The sequence below is a fragment of the Entelurus aequoreus genome, linkage group LG04, assembly GCF_033978785.1.
Source record: "Entelurus aequoreus isolate RoL-2023_Sb linkage group LG04, RoL_Eaeq_v1.1, whole genome shotgun sequence".
Lineage (NCBI taxonomy): Eukaryota > Metazoa > Chordata > Actinopteri > Syngnathiformes > Syngnathidae > Entelurus > Entelurus aequoreus.
In genome coordinates this window covers 80,194,312-80,222,119 of record NC_084734.1, presented here as the reverse complement: position 1 = coordinate 80,222,119, position 27,808 = coordinate 80,194,312, and the positions used below count along the sequence as shown (strand labels likewise).

The 27,808-nt window shown below is 38.9% G+C and overlaps 1 protein-coding gene across 1 annotated transcript; it reads left to right on the top strand.

Annotated features, from left to right (window-relative positions):
* On the top strand, positions 1 to 27,808 carry zgc:66447 (SLAIN motif-containing protein-like). The gene is made up of 9 exons (XM_062045812.1): positions 1 to 266; positions 13,342 to 13,979; positions 17,181 to 17,317; positions 19,367 to 19,489; positions 22,623 to 22,763; positions 22,840 to 23,169; positions 23,264 to 23,407; positions 25,578 to 25,872; positions 26,930 to 27,808. Exons 2-9 carry the CDS (start codon positions 13,348 to 13,350, stop codon positions 26,982 to 26,984), a joined length of 1,857 nt encoding a protein of 618 aa, XP_061901796.1. The 5' UTR covers positions 1 to 266; positions 13,342 to 13,347; the 3' UTR covers positions 26,985 to 27,808.

Sequence of the window (27,808 nt, the reverse complement as noted above, 5' to 3'; positions counted from 1 at the left end):
GCTCTGCGGGTCTTGCTCAGTCAGTCGGCTAACTAAAGTGCATCAACAAGCTAGTTAGCACCGCCGAGTGAACGCCATGAACGCTCCGAGAGGAGCCCCGCTGGTTTTACGAGAACGTGGATACCAACTATTAACGACACCATTCATTTGGTTGTGAGTCGCTGCCTCGTTCATGCGGTCGCTGGTGTCCGGGGGAGTTTGAGCTCGGAAGTGGCGGGCACCGTTCAGTCGTCCCAGCTTGAGAGGACAACACGGAACACTCACCGGTACGTTTGTTTTCCTTCTCGCTAACATGGAGGCACAACCATTACATGTCGGCGAGGGACTCGATATTATTTGAATTGACAACAGTTACGCGTTTTCCTCCATAGCGTGGCCGTCTACCGGTTGTCGCTACCTGGAGCAAAAAGTGGTGTAAATGTGGTAATGAATACGAACAGTGGCTCGTTTGACTGGTTAGAATGAATTAATCGGATGTGAATGCGAGTCTGTGTCAGTGTTGCCAGATGGGAAATACACATTCATCGTAGTAGAATCTCAAAATTACGCACATTAACCCTTGTGTGGTGTTCGGGTCTGTGGGACCCGTTTTCATTTTTTATTTAAAGAAAAATTATACAATTAATTAGGGCTGGGCGATATGGCCTTTTTTTAATATCTCGATATTTTTAGGCCATATCGCGATACACGATATATATCTCGATATTTTGCCTTAGCCTTGAATGAACACTTGATACATATAATCACAGTGGTATGAGGATTCTATGTGTCTACATTAAAACATTCTTGTTCATACTGCATTAATATATGCTCATTTTAAACTTTCATGCAGAGAGGGAAAAATCACAACTACCGTATTTTCCGCACTATAAGGCGCACCGGATTATAAGGCGCACCTTCAATGAATGGCATATTTCAAAACTTTGTTCATATATAAGGCGCACCGGATTATAAGGCGCACCTATGTCAACAAAACAGTCAGATAGGTCAGTCAAACTTTATTAATAGATTACAAACCAGCGTTCTGACAACTGTTCACTCCCAAAATGAATAAACAGCTGATTTACTCGTGTTACGTAAATCAAACGTTAGTGCTATCACAATATAGTAACACTCCAAATAGTGCAGAGCAACAACAATATATCAATAACTCAACATTGCTCAAATGTTAATGTCACACAACACACAAAATTAACATGTAAAGCTCATTTTATGAAGTTATTCCTCATTCACGAATCCCTCAAATTTTTCTTCTTCAGTGTCCGAATTAAACAGTGGGCGGATACGGCATCCAAAATGGCCGGCTCCCTCTCGTTGAAGTCATTAAGGCTGCTGTTGTCCAGCAGTTCAGTGACAATTCCTGCCTTCCTGAAAGCTCGGACCACAGTTGAGACTGAATCAGCCCAGGCATTTACGATCCACTGGCAGATAGTGGCGTATGTCGTCCGGCGCTGTCTCCGTCTTGGTGAACGTGTGTTCGCCTTCTGTCATCCACTGTTCCCACGCAGTTAACAGTCTAGCTTCAAATGCCCTGTTGACACCAATATCTAGCGGCTGGAGTTCTTTTGTCAATCCACCCGGAATGACGGCGAGTATTGAATTAAGCGCGTAAACGTGTCTCTTAATGTGATGTTATGAGCTAGGCTAGGGAATATAACAACTACACTACCCAGCATGCAACAGGAGTGACGAGCATGCGCGGTAGCCCTGAGAAGCGTTGTTGTATGTCGCCAAGACTCGCCATGCCGGCAGTTAGAATGTGGTTATGAGCACGCTGTGAGTAAACGTTGAGAACTCAGCCAACACGCCTCATCTGCATTATTTATAATTAGACGGACAACACACTTAATAGGAGCCATTTTGGGGTCTTTACATAAACACACAAATGGAAATGAAACGTCATATATCCAGCATGCACCGCACGCTTCTTAGTCTACAGGGGCGGCTGCTTACCGTAGAAGAAGAACTTCTTCTTCTACGGGGGAAAAAAGATGGCGGCTGTTTACCGTAGTTGCGAAACCTAAACTTTATGAACATGAAGTTTGTTGTGGCTCAATATTTGTCCATATATAAGGCGCACCGGATTATAACGCGCACTGTCAGCTTTTGACAAAATTGGAGGTTTTTAAGTGCGCCTTATATTGCATAAAATACGGTAAGTCAATTTAGCAAAAGTGTATTTATTAAACAGTTATTAAGCAGTGGCACAAACATTCATGTCATTTCCAAAACAGAAAGTGCAAAATTGTCAGAGACATTTTAAAACAAGCTATAAGTGCACTTTTGTGAATGTCACTAAGATGACATATCAAAACAACACTAAATTAAAGTGCACTTTTTGTACAGAACGCCACTACAATAGTTTAAAACAAATAAAGTGCACTTTTGTGCATGATGACAACACTCAAGATATTTCAATAACTGTCAAATAAAAATGAGCTGCATATCAAATAGTATACTGTATGTCCTACGATGTTGATGTGGAAATTGTTGCTTTGGCATTTAGTTGGTGTGGCACCGAACGGAGATGTTGACATGTAAAGACATATTCCCGCTTGAAGCCAAACCACCGTCAGACGATGGACCCCTTGCTGTTTTTCTTGGGAATGAATTCTTCCTCCATATGTTACCAGATTCGCACCTTCTTTCTCTCGTATTACCACTCAAACCACACCGTTAGCTGTTAACATCACAGCTAACGTTACCATGTCGCTACCCGTCTGCTCCGCGGGAGCGTGTGACGTTGCTCACGTGACAGTATGTGACGTATGTAAGACGGTGCGCTTGTTTTAAAGTCTCTGTGAGAAGGAGAGACAGGAAAGAGTGAGAAACACATGCAGTTTAATGCCCCGCAGCTAAAAGCAACTGCGTGAGAACATATACCCGAATATCACAATATAGTCGTTTTCTATATCGCACAGAGACAAACTCGCGATATATCAAGTATATCGATATATCGCCCAGCCCTACAATTAATACACTTTTCACACTGAGACTCACTGACTTTGGCTCATTTTCTGTGAAGAACATATATCAGAATACATATTTAATGACCACACACCATACACCCCCCCTACACATTTCTATTACATATAAGATGTCCGGGTCCACTGGACCCGGGGCTAATAGAAGTGCGGAAATTGATGTTCTGTGTACATGTCAAACTACTTCCTTAACGTAAATGACCGCCATAACCACAACACCAGCGGGAGCTCCACTAACCATGTTAAACCCAGATTCCGATCTAACAAAGGTCTTAACTCATTCTCCTTCTATGCCACATCAATATGGAATGCACTTCCAACAGGTGTAAAAGAAAGGGCATCTGTATCCTCCTTCAAAACTGCACTAGAAGAACACCTCCAGGCAACTTCAACCGTAAACTAACAAACTTCCTTTCACATCCTACCTCCCCAGATTGTAAATGATCCAAAGTAGATACTTATTGTTATTCGTATGCTCTCTGATCTCTATCTCTATGTCCACTACTTACTGTACATATTCTACCAAGTCAATCCTACACTGTTCCAATGTCCATTTCTCTCATGATGCAATTGTTAATGACTGAAGTGTTGATATCAACCAAACTTAATCCCCCCACTCCACACCCCGGATTGTAAATAATTCAATGTATATACTCTGATGTTTATCTTGTGTGATGACTGTATTATGATGATGGTATATACTGTATCCGTATCATGAATCAATTTAAGTGGACCCCGACTTAAACAAGTTGAAAAACTTATTCGGATGTTACCATTTAGTGGTCAATTGTACGGAATATGTACTGCACTGTGCAATCTACTAATAAAAGTTTCAATCAATCAATCAAACACACACACACACACACACACAGCAGGCCTAGACAGGAGGAGGACAGAGTGTAGGTACACGGAACATCAGAGCATCAAATGTGCGAGAAAATGAGAGCAGACAGTGTTGACAAACAATGTTGCAACCTTGTGTGGGAACCGCAGGTGCAGAAACACAAAAGAAGAATCCCTGTAGATTCAGAGAAGTTTTCCATGCAGCATTCATATTGTTGTTACTCAGCCAGCGTTTGTGGGTCTGATGGATCAGTTGCATTTTGTGGCTTTCAATGCATCACAATCAAACACTTTTATGTTAAAATACTGAACAGATGTTTATTGGGATAAGGTAAACATTTGTTCAGTATTTTAACATAAAAGTGTTTGATTGTGAGGCATTAAAATCCACAAAACAGATGTTTATTGGGATAAGGTAAACATCTGTTCAGTATTTTAACATAAAAGTGTTTGATTGTTTGATCCACAACAAAAAACAAAAAAGTTTAGCAACTGTTATGTAAAAGAAAAGGGGTAGGATTAAATAAGCTCTGCTTCTTCCTACTCCTTTTCGAACATGTTGAAAAGAGAAACTGGAAATTGTGATGTATCATGTTGTATGCTTGCATGTTCGAAATAAACTCAAACAAAATGCAACGGGTCCATCAGACCCACAAACGCTGGCTGAGTAACAACAATATAACGTTGCATGGAAATTTTCTCTGCCAGTTTCTGCATCCCACAGGGATTCTTATTTTGTGTTTCTGCACCTGCGGTTCCCACACAAGGTTGCAACATTGTTTGTTTACACTGTCTGCTCTCATTTTCTCGCACATTTGAACCTCTGATGTTCCGTGTACCTACACTCTGTCCTCCTCCTGTCTAGGCCTGCTGTGTGTGTGTGTGTGTGTGTTTATTGTTTATTGGGATAAGGAAAACATCTGTTCAGTATTTTTAACATAAAAGTGTTTGATTGTGAGGCATTAAAAGCCACAAAATGCAACGGGTCCATCAGACCCACAAACGCTGGCTGAGTAACAACAATATGAACATTACACAAGGGTTAAACGTTGCACGTTGAGTTATTGTGTAGAAATATGGGGAAACAACTACAAATGTGCGCTTCATTCACTAACTGTGTTACAAAAACGATCAATGATAATAATATAGATATAGAGAACATACAAACACATTATTTATTAAATCACAATTATTGACATTCAACGATTTGGAGCATTTGCAAACAGCAAAAATTATGTACAAAGCAAACTATAACCTGCTACCCAAGAATGTACAACAATTCATCTCAACAAATGAGGAGAAATATGACCTCAGGGGAAAATCTAATTTAAAGCATGTGTATGCTCGTACAACACTTAAAACCTTTTAGTATATCAGTATGTGGAATTAAATTATGGAATGGATTACCCCAAAAAATCAAACAAAGCACCAATATGATTCAGCTTAAGAGACTGTTCAAATTACAAGTGTTCCCAAAGTACACAGAACAAAAAATATGATGAACATCTTGAACTCTTTTTTTCTTTTTTTTTATTGAGACAAAGATTATTTATGTATTTAATATTTTTTTGCTCACTATGGTATATAATTTTATTTATTATTTATTTGTTCACTGTTCTGTTACAGAGCACAAGGAAATTGGATAAAATTGCTAGGGTATGAAAAGGGGTAGGATTAAATAAGCTCTGCTTCTTCCTACTCGTTTTCGGACGTGCTGTAATGAAACAACTGGAATTGTGTGATGCATTACATTGTATCGTATGCATGTTCGAAATAAACTGGAACTGAAAAAAAATATCTTACTGTAAAACATAACCGTAGACTGTATTTTATCCCTTATTATGCAGTGTCATATTTAAACTAACAAACAGCGCTGTTAAAAGAAAGCTGCCACTTGCAGATTAGCGCCAACACCTGGTTGTAAAGAGGCAGGTGAGACATCGTCAGCCCCTGTTTGCGAATAACCGTGTATTCAACGGGTAAAATACTGTGAATATGTGATTATTTTTTACCAAGGAAGGAGTTAACATATACAGTACAGGCCAAAAGTTTGGACACACCTTCACATTCAATGCGTTTTCTTTATTTTCATGACTATTTACATTGTAGATTGTCACTGAAGGCATCAAAACTATGAATGAACAAATGTGGAGTTATGTACTTAACAAAAAAAGGTGAAATAACTGATAATAACATGTTTTTTTATATTCTAGTTTCGTCAAAATAACCACACTTTGCTCTGATTATTTTTTTGCACACGCTTGGCATTCTCTGGATGAGCTAAAAGCACACCTGTGAAGTGAAAACCATTTCAGGTTTTTTTCTCTTCATTCTATCCCCTCTAGCTCCGGGCGGGTGCGCCAAACATTAATATAAATCCTTTTGATAAAGTCGGATACGGCAAGTAAGGCAAAAAGAGAAGTATCCCACACTTCTCTTTTGTAAAGTAGATCTGTACAGCAAATATGGGCATCTACATCAACAATATGATTTGCTTGAGTAACTTCTTTGTAACATAACGTCATCTTTTTATGACATGCGTGTGTATCAGTATGACCAGGAAGAGCTTGTTCAAACGCGAGTGCTCTCTCGGCAGCCGTGACACAGCAGCTTTAACTTCCTTTTGCACTTGCGACAAGTAAAGAATACTAAGAGTGTCCACATGAACTTTACTGTATTGAGATGCAGATTCATATACATATATATACACTACAGGCCAAAAGCTTGGACACACCTTCTCATTCAATGCGTTTTTTTTAATATTCATGACTATTTACATTGTAGATTTTCACTGAAGGCATCAAAACTATGAATGAACACATGTGGAGTTATGTACTTAACAAAAAAAAGGTGAAATAACTGAAAACATGTTTTTTTATATTCTAGTTTCGTCAAAATAGCCACCCTTTGCTCTGATTACATTTTTGCACACTCTTGGCATTCTCTCGATGAACTTCAAGAGGTAGTCACCTGCAATGGTTTTCGCTTCACAGGTGTGCTTGAAGCTCATCGAGAGAATGCCAAGAGTGTGCAAAGCAGTATTCAGAGCAAAGGGTGGCTATTTTGAAGAAACTAGAATATAAAACATGTTTTTAGTTATTTCACCTTTTTTTGTTAAGTACATAACTCTACATGTGTTCATTCATAGTTTTGATGCCTTCAGTGACAATCGACAATGTAAATAGTTATGAAAATAATGAAAACACATTGAATGAGAAGGTGTGTCCAAACTTTTGGCCTGTACTGTACATATGATACTTATCATATATCTGATTACACTGCATTACAGGGCTGTTCAACTGGCGGTACAGGGGTCGAAACCAGCCCACAAGTTCAGTGTTTAAAAAAAAATTAAAAAAAAATTTGAAGAGTCTAACAACTTTACATATACTGTAGAGCAGGGCTATTCACCTACATAATGAAGAGGGTCGCAGTTTCAAGAGCCCAAGGGCTCAGGGGCTGGACATCGAAATTTGAATTTTTCATTATAAAGTGCCTCTGCAAGTTATATTACTTTGTGACTGCGTTTACTTAATTGCAAAGTCAAGACATCGGCTTTCACACTGCACTGTCAATAAATTTATTATTCTGCCCTCGCTAGTCATTTCCAGCTTGTGCAGCTAGACAGATAGTTAACAGCTTGAAGAAACAGAAACTTCAGAAGTTTTTTTGAGGATTGTTCTTTATTTTGAAATATTCTCCTTCCTTAGTTTTCTTTACACTTCTTCCTTCATCTAGTGAAGTGAAGTGAATTATATTTATATAGCGCTTTTTCTCCAGTGACTCAAAGCGCTTTACATAGTGAAACCCAGAGGTGGGACCAAGTCATTGCTTTGCAAGTCACAAGTAAGTCTCAAGTCTTTGCCCTCAAGTCTCGAGTCAAGTCCCGAGTCAAGACAGGCAAGTCCCGAGTCAAGTCCAAAGTCAAGACTGGAAAGTCTCAAGTCAAGTCCCAAGTCCTGCATTTTGAGTTTCGAGTCCTTTCAAGTCCTTTTAACCACAGACTAATATATTTACACAGATTGTGTATGCTTTTAAAACGCTGTATTTATTTATTAAAACAAGTGCATTTGAAATTGCAGGGAAAAAAATAGTGCTGACATTGCACTTCATAATAGCACTATTAACCAGTTATTTTAAACATTTTAACTCATTCCTTTACAGAATAAACCCATTTGAAAAAACAAGTGCAACTGTACTTATTTGTACAAAAGTGTTAACATTGTATTTCCATGGCATATTGCATTGTAACTAGTTCCACAGCAGTTTCTATCCTGTTCTTATCTTATCTCATTGATCTCATCTCATACGGTATGTGTGTTTATGTGTGCGTACACATTAAAAACATAACAAATACGTGAACAAAATAATGAACAGAGTTGTACTTTTTAGATGTCAGGGCCCTATGCAATATGTACATATATTTTTAATATAGTATACATTTTAACTGACCTTTATTTTACTATGTTTGTCTTTTTGTAGGTGGCTAAAATATGCGGTGCTGCTGACCGCCGTCTAACGTTACGTTACTGTGTGCGATACATTGACTAACGCAACGTTTAGTATAGGTACCTCATGCAACCCTGCTTAAAAAAATCACTTGAGAAAAAGTATGAATAAGGTAGCGAACTGCAGTGGATGCAACATATTGCCGTGTTGGCAATGACGTTATAACCATAGACATCTTATAACTAGACGCATCATTGGCAATTTGGCTACCATCTTGAAGTGGTGATGAGGAACCGGCGAACAGCCTAAACTGACAGTTGACAGGTAGAAAACAAAGATGCCGGGCTGGTGTTCAGCGTTTTCCTACTCAAATGAGCGGACTGTTGAAAATAGGAATCGGGGGATTACTTTTCACAAGTAAGAGTTGAGAAGGAGCAAATATCTTCAATATGTGTATGTGAAAATCACAAATAAATCTTCTGGGGGAGGATGACCCCCCTACAGGGGTTTGGTTTACAAACTTTCAGCCCCACCTAAAACAAAATTCACCAGCCGCCCCTGATTATGATGCATTCTCATTTTAGGCAAAATATAAGACAATACTTTCTTAACAGTATAATTGTAACCAGGAATAAGTCTTCAAGTAACAATATTCAAATACTAACATTGTTGGGTAAGACAGCATTTGGGTTTATTCTAAATCCAGTGAAACAGATTGGTGGTTTTAGCTGATATAAAGACTTTCAGGTGTTTATTTATGTTTAAGTATTTGGCAGACGCTTTTATCCAAAGCGACATACATAAAAAATACATATATAACAATCACTGTAAACATTATCATTTAAGGGAATAATTTAATAGAAAATATCAACACAAAGTGTCAAGACAGAATAAACTCTCTGCTGCTGCAGCAACAGAGATACAGTCTATAAGATATATAGATATCTAATGTATTCATACATTGTTTATGTAGGATATACGCATGTTTATATAACCTAATCATATTGTTTCTTCAATTTAAAAATAGCTGACCGTTTTTTCCCCCTTCTCTGGGATTATATTCCCAGTTTTGATCTCGGACGTCTGTATAAGAATATTATATTACTGTTAAGCAATCTATGAATAATAAAACACGCCAAAACATGTGTCCTTTATCATAGCTACACGTATGACAAAAAAGCGCATAAAAATCAGTGGTATTCAGTGAGGTAAGATGAATTAAATGCGCTGACAGTTCATTGCTCCTGCCAAATGAATTGCACTAGTGGAGCGGATCACCACTCCAAGATGGCGGCCCCGCGTCTCGTCTGCGCCTGTAGGCAGTAGCGCTCCATGCTGCGTCTACTTATAAGATGTCTATGGTTATACCGTTAGCAGTGAGTTTACAGCCTCACTGATTTAACTACACATCAAATAAAAGTCACGTTACTTAGCCAATAAACGTTAGCTTACATTCAAAACTTACCCTTCTTTGTGCAACTTCAAATGTCGAACGAAGTTGGAAGTTGTTACGTCTCCGTCTGTAATATTCGAACCGCGTGATTTGCATAGGGCTATTCGTTTTTTGTTGACCGAGTCGTAGTTTTAATACCCGAACGAAATTAACTTTGGCATAATTGTTTCTCACTGCCGCATTGTTTGACAATTCTTCTTCATTGGTTGTCCTGCAATTTGATTGGATGAGAGCTGTGGGATGAAAACAACGTATATCTAATTTGATTGGCTGTTGTAGTGAGAGCACACCAGCTGACAGGAACAACACGCTGATAGACACAGACGAAGAAAAGGAAAAATATGGAGCGGCGCGCTCCCAAATAACTTTTTAATCTTTGGGTTTTGGGGAAAGTAGCAAGTCATGTCAAGTCAAAAGGCTCAAGTCCAAGTGAAGTCACAAGTCATTGATGTTAAAGTCTAAGTCGAGTTGCAAGTCTCTTTACATTTTGTCAAGTCGAGTCCAAAGTCATCAAATTCATGACTCGAGTCTGACTCGAGTCCAAGTCATGTGACTCGAGTCCACACCTCTGGTGAAACCCAATATCTAAGTTACATTTAAACCAGTGTGGGTGGCACTGGGAGCAGGTGACTCTACCAACGGAGCTATACCGCCCCGGTATAGGTCTGTAAGACTGAAAATATATACATGCAATGTACATTCCATTCCATTGTGTATTTACATAATGTCTATTGTTTACTCTACATAAATAATGGCCATTGTGTATTTTACATAATGTGCATTGTGCATTTTCCATGATCAAAATAGAAGATAGAGTGTTATTACACTCGCACAATAAACTACAGATGTTTACGCATATAGAAATTAAATAACATCCACATCAAATGTTGCACACAACGAATGTGGCTCTACACAGTTAAACCTAAGGTGTAGCGTTATCGCCATCTACTCGTCAAATTTAGCGCTACATTTATTAAACAAGCTTTGATCGTCAGAGTTACTCACAGAAAAAAAAACATGACCACAAATACAAAATACATCACAACGTCAGCAACTTCAGTATAAAACAAACTAAATATCTTTATGCAAGATATCTAATTCCAAAGACCAAGTTTTGTGATGATACTTACACATGTAGATTTCTACTGTTGTTGCTGCTTGTCTGGAAGACTGTGTCCGTCACTTAAAAGGTCCAACAGGAAACAATGACTCTTGCTCGGGGACGAACATTCATACTTGGTAGTCCAGTCGTTGTTAAAAGTCAGATTTTCGCAATTTTTTCCAAGACTGAATGAGTAGTCTTCTTCTACTCACCCCATTGTTGCTTTATTGTGACACATATGCCTCACTGTTGCCCCATGCGGGGTAGCAGGAGTACTGCATACACAAGCAACTCTCGTTTGAATGGTTTTATCAAGCCTATTTGGGTGATGGATATTCAAAATAAAATAAAAGTTTTGGGGGTGTGTGTTGTAGGAGATTGTTGACTATCTTTTTGGCAGTACGACTTTTGAAAACAGCAAAGCGCTCCTGTTCTTTACAGTGCTCTGAATTTAGTATTTCTGACAAAACAAATAGACACAAATTAAGGATGTCCGATAATGGCTTTTTGCCGATATTCCGATATTGTCCAACTCTTAATTACAGATAACGATATCAACCGATACCGATATCAACCGATACAGCTATATATACAGTCGTGGAATTAACACATTATTATGCCTAATTTGGACAACCAGGTATAGTGAAGATAAGGTCCTTTTTTTTAAAAATATAAAATAAAAAAAGATAAATAAATTAAAAACATTTTCTTGAATAAAAAAGAAAATAAAACAATATAAAAACAGTTACATTCAAACTAGTAATGAATGAAAATTAGTAAAATTAACTGTTAAAGGTTAGTACTATTAGTGGACCAGCAGCATGCACAATCATGTGTGCTTACGGACTGTATCCCTTGCAGACTGTATTGTTATATATTGATATATAATGTAGGAACCAGAATATTAATAACAGAAAGAAACAACCCTTTTGTGTGAATGAGTGTGAATGGGGGAGGGAGGTTTTTTGGGTTGGTGTACTAATTGTAAGTGTATCTTGTGTTTTTTATGTTGATTAAATAAAAATAAAATAATTAAATAAATAAAAACGATACCGATAATAAAAATAACGATACCGATAATTTCCGATATTACATTTTAAAGCATTTATCGGCCGATAATATCGGACATCTCTAACACAAATGAAATGTCTACTACAGAGGATGCTGGTTCTGAGGAATATACAAAATAAGAATAATAGTGAAGGGAGAAGTCCAGCCCCCTGGTCTTCAGCTTTTTCAAAATGGGGGCCCCAAAACAATTCAGTTAAAAGGCCTACTGAAATGAGATTTTCTTATTCAAACGGGGATAGCAGATCCATTCTATGTGTCATACTTAATCATTTCGCGATATTGCCATATTTTTGCTGAAAGGATTTAGTAGAGAACATCGACGATAAAGTTCGCAACTTTTGGTCGCTGATAAAAAAAAGCCTTGCCTGTACCGGAAGTAGCGTGACGTCGCAGGTTGAAGAGCTCCTCACATCTGCACATTGTTTTCAATCATGGACGCCAGCAGTGTGAGCGATTCGTACCGAGAAAGCGACGATTACCCCATTAATTTGAGCGAGGATGAAAGATTTGTGGATGAGGAAAGTGAAAGTGAAGGATTAGAGGGAAGTGGAAGCGATTCAGATAGGGAAGATGCTGTGAGAGGCGGGTGGGACCTGATATTCAGCTGGGAATGACTAAAACAGTAAATAAACACAAGACATATATATATACTCTGTTAGCCACAACACAACCAGGCTTATATTTAATATGCCACAAATTAATCGCGCATAACAAACACCTCCCCCCTCCCGTCCATATAACCCGCCAATACAACTCAAACACCCGCACCACACACTCAATCCCACAGCCCAAAGTACCGTTCACTTCCACAAAGTTCATACAGTACATATATTTCCCCAAAGTTACGTACGTGATATGCACATAGCGGCACGCACAGACAGGCAAGCGATCAAATGTTTGGAAGAAAGCTGCGTACTCACGGTACCGCGTCTGCTATCCAACTCAAAGTCCTCCTGGTTGTGTTGCTGTAGCCAGCCGCTAATACAACGATCCCACCTACAGCTTTCTTCTTTGCTGTCTTTATTGTCCATTAAACAAATTGCAAAAGTTTCACCAACACAGATGTCCAGAATACTGTGGAATTTTGCGATGAAAACAGAGCTGTTTGTATTGGGACACAATGGTGTCCCAATACTTCCGCTCAATCCGTGACGTCACGCGCAAACGTCATCATACCGAGACGTTTTCAGCTGGATATTTCCCGGGAAATTTAAAATAGCACTTTATAAGTTAACCCAGCCGTATTGGCATGTGTTGCAATGTTAAGATTTCATCATTGATATATAAACTATCAGACTGCGTGGTCGGTAGTAGTGGGTTTCAGTAGGCCTTTAAATATCTCTGCTGTAGGAGCCAAGAGAAAACTAGCATACTGCCTTGAATATAATCGAGTCTTACCCCATTGTAACCATTCTAATATGAGTGTTAACTCCCAACAGAAGAGCATGGTGGTTCCGGACAACGCCAGCCTGGTCCCCCAGCCTGACAATGGTAGTCCCCCTGGCCTCATGGAGGGCTCCATGCTTGGATGCGAAGAGGAAGTAGAGGCAAGTCAAGAGCTAGCAGGGGTGGAGCTGGAGGAGGTCCGAAAGTTGCAGGAACTTGTTCATAGATTGGAGGTGCAGAATGAGACTCTGCGCAACCGGGGAAGCAAAAACATCAACAGAGGAGCCAGCAGCAAGAGTAACCTCACATTGGCTGTCAATATCAATGAGAGGCTAAATTGTGGAGGGGAGCGCAGAGACTTGGAGCTGTTAACTCCGCTAGAAAGCTGCAGCAGCAGTGAGGACATGTCCCCACTCCCTGGGACCAAAAGGCTAGAAGTAGAGGAGGAGGATGGAGAGGAAGATGAAGTGGAGGATGCCGGTCCATGCAGCGGCTTCCTTACGTTGACCTGCAGCGGAGGACTGAGACAAACCCAGGGCCAAAGTATGACGCCTGACAGCCCCTCGCAAGAGAGTTATGATTCAGAGACCCTAGCAGAAGGCGATTCAGGTGTGGACCAAACGGCATTAGATGAGGTGGACGTTCTCGAATTGGAAGATGAGTGGGCCGAAGTTGAAGATGAGGACAGTTGGTATGTTTCCTCCACTTTATGCCACATCAAAAATGTTATAACTTGCCAAAAATGCATTCTATATATATATAAGCAAATATGAATGCATTTTTGGCAAGTTATATATATATATATATATATATATATATATATATATATATATATATATATATATATATATATATATATATATATATATATATATATATATATATATATATATATATATACTGTATATATATATATATATATACTGTATATATATATATATATATATATACTGTATATATATATATATATATATATATACTGTATATACTTTATTACTTCGGGTAAGAGTCTCTGCAGTAAAATGAGTCACATGCTTTTTTTAGTTCGAACTTTGTTTATAGTGCTGTTTCCCCCGTAGGTTATGTGACTGTTAGGTCTAATTAGGCAACTCTGTTTTACATAATTCTAAACCATAAACACCCTCTTTTTAGACTATAAATGCTGAGCAACATATATTTGGAAAGCCCCACAAGGCATTTTTAGCATTTGAAGTTCGTCAGTAAAGGAAATAAATGAAGGCAGCTGGTGGGAGTGATTTAAGAAGTAGTACATGTAATTACCGGAGGCTCTGACTCACTTAAAATAACTGATTCCTTCTAAGTTAGATGAACAGGTAAAATATATTCCCTTGACTTGCTGGTTTTATGTGTAGGCTTTTATTGGCAGTGACCCAAAATGGACATCACACACTCCTTATCAAAGCTCCTCACCAGTTGATTTGATTGATTAGTTAATATTCTAGGCAATCAAGGCAGAATGTATTGTTGACTTGACTGCAACCAACAGAGACCGTTGATTTCAGTATTAACTAGTTTGCTGTCTAAAGGACAACATGATAGCGACGGTCGAAAGTTGGGCTACATCCATTAAGAAGTCTGATAAGAAAACCCCTTTTGGCAGTATCCATCCATCCATTTTCTACCGCTTATCCCTTTCGGGGTCGCGGGGGGTGCTGGAGCCTATCTTCGCTACAATCGGGCGGAAGGCGGGGTACACCCTGGACAAGTCGCCACCTCATCGCAGGGCCAACACAGATAGACAGACAACATTCACACACTAGGGCCAACTTAGTGTTGCCAATCAACCTATCCCCAGGTGCATGTCTTTGGAAGTGGGAGGAAGCCCGATTACCCGGAGGGAACCCATGCAGTCACGGGGAGAACATGCAAACTCCACACAGAAAGATCCCGAGCGCAGGATCTAACCCAGGACCTTTGTATTGTGAGGCAGATGCACTAACCCCTCTTCTTTTCTTTCTTTCTTTCTTTTAGTTTATTTCGAACATGAACACATTTACATCATAATACATCACACAATTTCATTTCTTCCACCGTGCTGTCGCTAAATACAACAGTGACATGAGCTGGAGCTCAGAACATGCACAGGGATTTTCAATCCCGTTGGATACATTCAAACATATATACTGTACATATATTTGATGTGTCAACATTTGTAACTCCTGTCTTAAAAAATCGTATTCATCCACAAAACAGCAACAAAACTCTCAGCATTAATACACATATTTGGATTGTAACTGCACAAAAAAAGATAAAGCAGAGCTATAATAAGTTCCTGATAGCTAATTTAAATGCTTTAGAGTCAGAGTATTAATGGCTTACATTCAGTTTTACATTATTAGCCATACCGTATGTGCTTTAGAGAATCATCATAGCCAAAATACCCAGTAATCCCAGTCGGAACATAATCTGATGTTGGCCTGGCCTGGCTGTCGCATGGATAAACTGCTTTCGGTGGGATTGCACAGCATGTGACACGGGGCCCCAACTGTGTGCAGACTGCAACTGGGACGTAAACCGTGGCGCTGAGGGAGGCTGACAACTCTGGGGAATGCGGCAGCCAATCTTAACATTGGACAAATTGGTTAGACATGGGAAAAAAAAATGTTTTAAAAGAGTAATAGACATGAATAAATTGATAACTTTTACCACTGTTATTAACATCCCACAACAGGAAAGGCAGATTTTAAAAAAATAAAAAATACATTCAGATCTAGTACCCTCAAATCTATGATGATTACATGGTTACAACGATAATTGGTAAAAATGTTTAGAAAATGAAATGTAAGAATGCTTTGATGTCATTATGTTGTTATGTAATCTGAACAAAACTAGCTAGTATCACACTAACACAAACAAAATAGTCAGGAAATAAGATTTCGTGATTGACAGATGTTGGCATGATGCAGTGTGTGACTCACTGAACTCAAATAGGAGCATAACTGCCCTTTAGCACACACTGCTCGCATTTTATAGTCGAGCAGTAACATTTATGAGGCCACGGGGGTTGAGACAGTGGTGACATGTGCATACAGCGAATGTGTAAGACACATAATGTACGTTGTTGAGCAAACGCACTGTTGTATATCCATAAAAAGCCCTCTCACAAAATGAAGCTCTGCAATGTAACTATTCCTCTGTGTTGTTGCTCATTTCGCTGGAGAATATGCACTTTTGTATTTGCTCAGTGGAAAGATGTGTGGTTGACTCCAGTTCTGAGCCAATTAGTTTGGGTCCTTTGTTGATGAACCATTTGCTGTCCCTGTGACAAAACTGCAAACTGCATGAAAAAAATAAAACAAAACAAAAACAAGCACACTAAGGCTGCAGCTATTGATTATTTTTGTAATCGAGTAATTTAACCATTAGTTTGTTCTATTAATCAGATAAAACACGCTCTAAAGCCTCAACACATATTTTAGGGAATATTGTTTAAATAACATGTTTTATTTATTTAATAAACATTTTTATTAACACTCATTACACAAATAATCAAAGAACTGGATTATAAATCGAAGCTTTTGTCCAATCAAAATGATTGATTAAATTATTTCATCACTAAACCACATTGATGCTTTTTCTTTTTATAGGGCAATTTCTTGCATCATTAAGCAAGCTTTGAGTAGACAGCAATGCAACATTTTGCTCCTTGATACTTTCCTCTTGCTTTAAAAATCTAATATCTTCAATCAGTTATAGTTAAATCCAACTATGTGAAATATTTTGGGGGCATGGCAATACTTTTTTTGCAACAACGCTTGTGCTGAAAAGTCAGCCATATCCTCTTATTCAAAGCTGTACTTTGTGTTGCTATCTCATATCCCTGTTTTGTTCAAGTTACGCCATTGTAACAATACCATTTCTTTGTCGGCAGGTTGTATGTCTCACCTAAAAAACAAGTATCAAACGCAGACCCTGAGTCTTCTTTGAAGTGGTGTCGGCAGGTTCTGGACCACCGTAGCCCAGAGACGGAGAAGGCATGTCGGACCCTGATAAATCGTTTGGACCAGTGTATGTGTTTTATATGCTTTTTTTTTTTTTAACATGCTACGTAACATGTTAAACTGAAACTAATAATTGAAACAAAACTATCAGAAAACATGTTTTAGTATAACGCCTAGATGGACATTATAGTCATGGATTTTGTGTGTAATTCAAGCTATTGAGACAAAAGGGTGTGCACTAGTTTGGTTCAACCAACAGAGGCGCTGTAGATGGAGTCTCAAACAGTTTGCAGTCTAAAAAAAGCTTAACACAAGTAAAGCTGCATCTACACTATGGCACAACTCAATTTTCTGTTGAGGCATTGAAACAGGAGTTCAGAAGATTCACTGAAATATTATCGTATTTAATTGAAATTAATATAAAAATAAAGGGCATCTCGTCCCATGCTTATTTATGTCTCTACCCAAGAGATTACTATTATTGCACATATTTGAGAAAATAGCCATAACAAGTAAACATTCTGCATTCTTGGCTACAGTATGATGGGCGTGGACACCTTAGGCAGAATCATATTAGTGTCTCATGATCCAACACATCCCTTTTCGTTATTTTATCTGTGTGCAGCACGTATTTCCTGCTCTTTGCTGAAGCCAAACAACTGAGCTATTCCCAGTAGAGCGGAATGACAACAAATGTCATGCGTCCCTCCCTAGTTCAGGCTTCCTTTTAAAATGGCAGCAACAGGAGTCAAAATCATTGTTTGACTCACTTTTACACAACCTTATTATTTAATATTTTTAAAAACAAACCTTAAAGGGGAACTGCACCTTTTTAGGAATTTTGCCTATCGTTCACAATTATTATGAAAGACATGACGCCAGATGGACTTTCTTTATCGTGCATTCTAAATATTAAATAAACGTAAATAAAAGTCAGCTTACAGCAGAGCCAATGAGAGCTCCACTATTCCACCCATAAAATCCGATAAGTAACAAACAATTCAAAAAGCGCCAACAATACTCCATTTAAATTTCGTGACTTGAATATTGACCAAGTATTAGTGAGACAAACTATTTATAGCGACACCGTGATCACTTCCTGTGTGCCGATGTTTAAATCATCAACTGCTTCCTCGTTTCCCTGCTCCGTGTAAGTTTATTGTAGATCATAAATCCTGCCTCTCACCTGCACAGAAGGTGGCTGTTGATATTATCCGACAAGTTGGTACACGTTGACAGCCATATAGGACCTGGAACTGGCGAGGATGACATGATAAGCACTTTTCCACCCCCCCACACACACCCCAACTCTGTTTCTTTGTGAGGATTATGAAACATTTTTCATCTAAAAGGGAATATATGAAAATTCTAGCAGTCTGCATCCTAATGACAGCGGACCTTATACAGTAAGTGATGTTTTATTATGTTTTTTGACTCTCATAAAGTCTGCAGTGAGCAGAAATCAGTGATGTAGAAAAAAAAGCTACCATTGTGACGCGTATGTTTTAATTAATGTACCGCGTATGCTTTGAATAATCAAAATACATACATATTAAATTTTATTATAAATGTGCTCCTTACTACATTACATATACTTACATCATGTATATAAAATCCTTATGGAGGTGTTTGGATGTTTCTTTAGCGGCTCCAAAGGCAGAATTGAACGGCTCCATTGTAAGCTGACTTTTGATCACATTTATTTTATTTTTAGAATGCATTTTAAAAATCCATCCATCGTCATGTCTTTCATAATAATTGTGAACAATAGGCAAAATTCCAAAGAAAGTGCAGTTCCCCTTTAACCCTTATAGAGTTTTGGTCATCTTTGGTAGAGGAAGTACAATACATGCATACCTTTGTAATAAAAATATGTAAATATTTGAAATCAACATACATAATGACCGTGTTGCAAACTGAAAATGTGTACAATATAACATAAGCTGTCACAACCTTGCAGAGATTGTTGCCCTGCAGTTAAAATGCACCACTACAGTGTTTTCATTCCGCATCTTTTGTTGACATCCCGTAACCTCGTCTTTTCTATTACACCTGTCTCAAATATACTTTGCTATTGTTGAACGTAATTGTATCTATTCCTTCTTTTTCTCGGCAGCATCCCGATGGAGGAACATGTACAGCAGCCCATCAACAGAGACCGGGTCGGCAGGATCAGGCTTGATCTCTCCTGGGTACCACAAATCAACTAACAAATCTCTACTAACCTGTGGCAGCTCAGGTATGGCATGACATTAACACGCTGTGCACAACACTGCAGCGGGACTGACGTCAGTTTTTTTTGTTGGGTTGTAGGTAGGGCTGGGCGATTATAGGATGATGATTAGGTGATCAGCTGTGAGCATATATTAACTCGATCAAACGTTTCGGAACAGCCAATCCTAGTTGACCTTTTACCGCCCCACTTCCAGGTACTGGGTACGTAGAAGTAACCAGAATCATAGATATAAACAGACTGACTGAACTTGGAGCTAAATGTGCAGCTGAGGGCAGCAAAATAAATGTCAGCCATAAGTTGGAGTTATCCAGGGCCCTATGATTGAAGCATCATTGGAATCGTGGATGAAATTAAGGTTGCTAAAAAAATCTATACACGGAAGGTCACGGAAATTGACTTAATGTGAGGAAAAGGGGACATAATGTTTTCGGGGATCATGAACTTGACACTTACTCACTTCCATGGAGCCTGGCCAGCCAGCGGCCAGCACCATAGCCGGTAGCCCTGCACCTTTCTCGAGGCATCTCTGTGCCTGCCTCCGGGGCAAGCAGACCCCTCAAACTACGAATCTAACTCCGAAATACAGAGCCAAACATTTCTCAAATTACTTCTACGTGTCAGTTCATATGTTTCTCTTGCAAATTTGATGACTGCTTGTCGTTCAAAAGCTCTGTGAAAAACACAGTGCTACTACTGCCAATACAAGCCAGTTGTGGACACGACCACAGATATTCACTGGAAGTTCATGATAACTTGGCAGCTTCTAATAGTATAGTTTGGTCACCAGTGTTGAAATAAAAAACGATGCATTATTGTGTGTACTTTATTTTACTTAAAAGCATGTAAACGCAAATTTAATGATACATTGTTATTATTGTGCTTTTTCTTATTTAATTTCCTTTATTTACTTAGAATGTTAATATGTTAATGTTGAACCAGTCACTAGTTCATTTGGGTTTTAGTGCAGATGTCTTAAAACTGGCAGGTTAAACAATGTACAACATTGATCTAAATTGGATGGTATTAAAACAGTAATTGTGATCCCTTTTTTGCCTTATCGTCCAGCCCTAGATTTAGGTCACTTGTCGTGTGTGCACACTAATGTGTTGTTTGGGAATCTGAGTAGTCCACCTGAAGCCTTTTTGCATGTTCTACTGGGTTTGCTTTACACCACATATACTTTAAATTGCTGCTTATTTTCAATGTCATGTTGTTCTAGCAACTGGTGGTATGCTACACTTTGTGTAGTATAAAAAGTGTTAAAAAAAAGGCTATTCCACTGGCGGTTTAGAGGCCAAACCCGGTCTGGGAATGACACAATACCGTCCCCCGAGTTCAGTTCCAAACTTTAGACAAACATTTTTGCAGCAAATTGCTAAAAACCTGCTCCTGTTGTGTAAAGCTACTTGGACCACTGTAAACCCATTTGACGATCTTTGCATTGACATTTTATTCAAACTTGTGATTTACATAACTGAGGTGTCCCCTTAGGCACCCCAATAAGTCAACTCTTTTTTGTCAGTTACTTTTTGTATTGTGATTAACTAACTAAGGTGTTGCTGGAGCTTGTTGTCTTCAGATGCAGTCAGTAGTCAACTTCTTTATACTGGTAGTGTTACTTGATGTTCCATTTTAGGTTCTCTCTTTTTATAATTTAAGCTATTCAACTGGTGGCCTGCGAGTTCTGTTCAAAAAACCTGGGGGAGACTTACATTTTTGCACCAGATTCTTAAAAACACTAGATTGCTGTCATAGTCTTGTCTTTGACAAGCATTTTATTGCAGAAAGTCTTTAAAAACAGCACAGCGCTCTTATAACAAAATAGACCTAAATCAAATGTTTACTGTGGAAGATGCTGGGTCTCCGTAATATACAAAATAAAAACTAATAGTGAAGAGGGAGAAGTGTGCCCCCTGCCCTGGCCCTATGCTTTCTGGAAATATGGCCACACAAACAATTTAGTTGAATATCCCTGCTTGAATGGATTATCTGTCTATTGAAAATAATCTTAGTTATACTTTAGAAGATGGCTAGTAATTTTCTAAATATATGTGATGTGTTCACACTGGTATTTTAAATACATTAAAACAATGCTAACCTGTGAAATGTAGATAACAGTCTGATCAAGATTTGCTGTTAAGTTTGCTCTCCTGATAGTCCTGACATTGTCAACGACCAGCTTTGTTTCTGTTGTTGTCAAACTCAATACGAAACAGTTTTTGCATGACTTTGGAAATGCTCAGCTCGGGGTGTGGTGACCTAATCCAATCCCAGCCGTTGTATACAGTTCATTGTGCTGGTTTGACCTTTCTTACCCCTTTTTTTTTAACACATCCGGCTTTTAGAATACATGATCCAAAATACAATGCCTGTCAAAAGTTTGGGCACCTCTTCTCATTCTATTGAATGAAAAGTTGCGTCTGAACATAATACGTGTGAATGCCTGTCATTACTAATAGGTCTGCTTGGTGAAAAACAGACTATGTCTCCTGGTTTGATTTAAAGCTAACTTGCTTCCAGCTCTTTATTGTTTTCTTAGAAGTCAATAACTTTGAATAGTACAACCTCGTCAATCAACACTTGCCATGAGCAGAGCAATCTGACAAATCCTGAATCCACCTAATCTTGATGTGATCACTGCATTACCAACATAACATTTACTATTGTCCTGTTCCTCCTGCATGAAAAGGCCCCATCTTCCAGGATCTGAATGGCTCATTTCCTGCCCATGCCACTTTTTCTTGGTTTCATATATTTTATAATATGTGGCTTGATAATTTCAATTTGAATTATTGTCTTGGTTAAAATTACAGTAGAATCTCTAAGTATTAATTCACTGACACATTGTCTTATTATAGTGCATTTTAAGATGAAAATGTGTCAAATGTGAAATGGAGATTGTTATACAGTCTGCTACTCTGCAGGTGTTTGTATCAGTGTATTGATTATCTTCCCCACCCACAACACACACATGGTGTACGACCAAGTGTGCACCGCAAATGTAACCGTAGAAGAGTGATCACATTACACATGCAAACGGGTGTGAACTGTAAAGCTTGTGGAAACACTGAAGTGACTTCAAAAATATGGGTAGCACTAAGATGCTTTTTTTTTAAACCATCATCCCACTCGACAGGTGTTTCAGGTGGGCCTTCAGCTTTGAGCTCCCAGTCCTCTGTAGACAGTGAACTCAGTACTTCGGACGACTCTATCTCCATGGGTTATAAACTGCAGGATCTCACTGATGTCCAGATCATGGCTCGCCTACAAGAAGAGAGTAAGTTGGGAGATGTTCACAATAGGCATTTGTGTATGAGCATTTTAAATCAGATATTGCCTATTCATAATGTCAGGCCTGAGGCAGGATTACGCTTCCAGCTCAGCGTCTGTATCACGCCGTAGCTCCACGACGTCCTTGCAATCCCTTCGCCGAGGCGGCACCTACAGCGACCAAGAATTCGACAACTACAGCCTGGAAGATGAAGAAGATGAATTCAGCCCTGTTCCCCAGCAACGTCGCCGCTTCACTCCCTCGCCCTTGGGGTCACCTCGGTGCCTGTCGCCCTCCACCTCCAACCATGGTCAGGAGCATAGCAGCAGACTCGGGGCCCCTCGCACAAGAACACCCAGACGCTCTCTACAGGGGCCTAGTGCAGAACTCCTCAAATTTGCCAAAAGCGAGGGTAGGCAAGAATATTTTATGTAATTGTACACTTGTTCTTATCATGCTAAATTCACATCTGGTTTGCTAAATGTGTTGTCTACATGTGGTTCCAGAAGAGTTGAGGCACAGCATGCCTAATCTGGCTCCCCGCACCAGCCTACGATCCCTGGAAGCAGTCAGAAACAGCCGCAGCATGGAGGCTAACCTCCAGAGCTCTGGCAACCGCATGTCCCACTTGACCCCCTCCCCCACCTCAGGTAACCCCACCCTCTCCTCTCATAGAATGACATCTGCCTGGTATACCTGAGCAATGTTGCTTCCATGACACCACCCCACTACCTCTTATAATTATGTTTCAATTGTCTGAGTTAGTGCTACACATTTGCATGTGTCTGTACTTTTAAGACCCTTCTTAAAACCCATTTTTTATTTACTGGCTTTTAACCCAGCATGAGACTTTGAACTGTTTTTAACTTTTTAACTGCCTTTTATCTAACAAATTGCTCTTAAGATAAGTTGTATATGCTCTTTTTACTTATGTTTCCATATATATATTTTATATATGTATATATTTATATATATATATATACATATATATGTAAATGTGTATGTATATATGTGTATTAGAGATGCGCGGTTTGCGGACACAACCGCGGAGTCCGCGGGTCGGGCGGATGCATGCCGAAAAAAATAGATTTTAAATAGATTCGGGCGGGTGGCGGTTGAACCAATTCGGAAATATATATACATAGTTAAATGTTGTTACCCACATACAAAAAACGAGCAGCACTCTTTGAAACAGGCAATTATTCATCAGGCACTGCTACAGCTGTCACGCAGAATTTCTTCCCCCTACAAAAACCTTCGCCCCCCCATGTACTTCCGTGGTCATGTTTCCTCTTACGTCATTGACAGCGATCGATAGCACTTCGGCTTTGACTGCCCGTCGCTGGAAGGATACTTCGTCTTTGACAGCTGCTGGAATCTGAAGAAATCGATTGGTTTTTTTTTGTACAGGCGCGAAACAGGACAGTCGCGTGCAGGTTAAGGACCCCCGGCAACTTTGTGATTTTATTGGACGCAGCCCCGGAAGTAAATGGGGGGGGGGTTGTAGGGGGAAGAAATTTGGCATGACACAGCACAACACAACAGAAGAAGAAGAAAAAAATAAAAAGATGGCAACGCCGGCAGCCAACGTGGTACGCGACAAACTAAAAAAGGGAATACTAAAGACCAGGGAAAAAAAATAACAATAATAGTCAACACTTTCTTAATGGAAATGACAATAATATTATAATAATGATAAATAATATTATCACGCATTAATATCTCTTAGCCTCTAATGCGTGGCCAAGAGATAATAATGCGTGGCACGCATTGAATGTCGTTGTTATGTATATTAGATATATAACAACGGGTGGGTGGCGGGCGGTTGTGGTTTTGATAAAATATTAGTTCGGGTGGATGACGACTTTTGTGATGCGGTTGCGGATGAAATAATTGCCTATCCGCGCATCTCTAATGTGTATGTATGTATATATGTGTACGTATGTATGTATGTATGTATGTATATATATATATATATATATATATATATATATATATATATATATATATATATATATATATATATATATATATATATATATATATATATTGTGTGTATGTGTGTGTTTTAAATGATATATATTTTAGTATGTCCTTTGCCTGTACTTTTCTGCTTTTTCTGTGTTTACTTGTTTGTGGTGTCCAGCCCTTTGTTTTACAACTGTGGTTGTTTTTAAAGGGCTTTATTTATACAGATGGTATGGTATTTTATAAAAGCCTTCTATAATTATATTTATTAATGGCACCTATTTTTGGTATGCAAGAAGGATCTTGTGGTCACAGAGCTGAAAAAGCTGTTTGGAGGACTCAAGTGTGTGCACATCTGTCAGCCTAAATGCCATACTTCCCTTTCTGATCTGTTAGTATCATGTTATTAATTCACCTGAAGAATAGGAAGTCCCCAGACACTATTAGGTCCACATTACACACCAAAAAAATATTCAATTGTAGAGCTACTGTACATAAAAATGTTGTCCTTCCAAAATGTCAGGAAGTTACAAATGCAACAGTAATCGTAAATGTAGTGTGAAGCTGCACCTAATATTCTGCATTTCTCATGCCATGAAGTTATTTACCAACAATGGTAATGTGTGTTCATCAAAACTCTAAATTATATATTTTTTTTATAAAGTTGTATTTCTTTGAATTTTTGAAAGTTGTTGGGTTGTGCAGATTTACCTAATGATGTCGCCATTGTCTGTTGCACAACACTTCTGACATTTTGCTGTTCTTCCTTCCTTTTCCCCGTTTGCTCTTTTGAGTTTCATGAAGTGTCATAAAAATAGCTCTGACTAGCGCCATCTTTCTTGTTTACCAAAGGTATGGCTAATAGTCGCCTGCGTGGCAACGGCCAGTCTCCTCTCTCTATTCGAGCTCCAGTGAAAGCTGTTACTCCCGTGGGCTCAATGGCATCTCGTCAGCCTTCCAGAGGCCTGCCCGTTATTCAAACGCCTACTGCAACTGGGGCCCGCAGGGTCCAGCCTACTGGTGCTGTTAATGGCAGAGCCTACATGCCAGGGAGAACCTCCACTGGGACAGGGCGAGCCGCGATGGGCCGAGGACAGTCTACGCCAACAGCATCCACCAGAAGTAAACTATCACAGCCTGCCAGAAGGTGAGTGCTATAATAATATGGATATTTACTTAGATTCCTAGCGACTATTAACTGTCATTCTGTATTTCTTACTCAGAGAAACTCCCTGTATTGGTCAGTGCAATAGGGCTGTGAATCTTTGGGCACCACATGATTCGATTCGATTGTTGGGGGGGAAACGATTCAATTCATAATCGATGATTGGTTCAAAAGCAATACTTTTTAATAACATTGGGTGCCAGTTCTATGGTTAACTACATTTCGTCATGAAATAAACAGCTCTGATACATTTCTATTTTATTTGAAAGAATACTGGTTTTGTTTAATAAAGTTCTACTCAAACATTTATAAAGTCAAATAAATATAAGGCAACAAGAAAAGTACCCCACACTTCCCTTTTTCTAAAGTAAATCTGTACAGCAGATATATGGGAATCCATCCATTCATTTTCTACCGCTTGTCCCTTTTGGGGTCGTGGGGGGTGTTAGAGCCTATCTCAGCTGCATTCGGGCGGAAGGCGGGGTACACCCTGGACAAGTCGCAACCTCATCACAGGGCCAACACAGATAGATAGACAACATTCACACTCACATTCACACACTAGGGCCAATTTAGTGTTGCCAATCAACCTATCCCCAGATGCATGTTTTTGGAGGTGGGAGGAAGCCGGAGTACCCAGAGGGAACCCACGCAGTCACATGGAGAACATGCAAACTCCACTCAGAAAGATCCCGAGCCCGGGATTGAACTCAGGACCTTCGTATTGTGAAGCACATGCACTAACCCCTGTTCCACTGTGCTGCCTTATATGGGAATCCAAAACAACAATATGATTTTGGGTGGCTGGACAGGATGGGTTCGAAAAAAAAAAATCATTTTTTAAATCAAATTTTTTTTTTTTTTTACAAATAATCGCTATTAATTCCCAAACTTTTTTTTTTGACACCCCTACAGTTCAATGTTACCCTTCTGCTTATGAGTTCATCACAGTAACACCATTGCACCATTGAGTTATCATAAAGAATAGTTTGCTAGTCTTGTGAACAAAGACAATAAAGAGCTTCTGTTTTATTAACAGGTCTTTGGGTATGGCTAGAATCTCAGATGAATCCTGGAAAGATGGCTGCTACTGAGTCTGATGGCCGATTAAGGAATTTCACTCCTGCAATCCTTGCTTAACCTCTTCTTAGTGACATCTTACAGTTTAAAGTACAAAGAAAAGTGAGAACTGGATTTAGTAGAGACTCATCTCTTTAGCTTGCATGAAGCATTGTGAGCAACATCCAGTATAGATGTTTTGATGAACAAGAAGGCACACTTTAAAAAAAAAAAGAAAAAAAAAAGGATATTGTGGACAATCTCAAGAGTTTCCAGAAGATTTGTTTGGCTAAATTTTACTTATTTTTCTATAGTAATTGTGAGACACTGCTGGAATATTAGTTGTAATTACTTTGTGAAGTTATTCATATGAAGGCAATTTAAAAGAACATGTTTGTTTTGTTCCTTTCCGTGTAAAATTCTACTAAATGTAGGTGCTGCATGCATGTCTTTTTTTTTATGTTCCCTTTTCATTGTAATGTAACCATATTGACAGTTCTGTCATGCGTCGCACAATATTGTGTGATCGTTTTGGAATGAGTAATATTATCCGAATTTTGTTTACACGGCAATTAAACCGCAGCATTGCGCCACACTGCCCTTGTTATATTTAAAATATATATGTATATGGATTGTGCCAAGGTGCATCTGAGACGCAACACTCTTTCCCGAATTATCCTAGTCCAATGATGCATTTTTTTTATTGCACATGCATTGGCGTTGTCTTTGTGTTTTGGTATCTACTGAAATAAAGTATGTTTATGCAATACGTGGCTCCTGCCTCAGACACTGTTCACTCTCATGTAGAGTACATCTGAAAAGAAATATAATGAAAAAAATAAAGTTCAATCTAAAACTG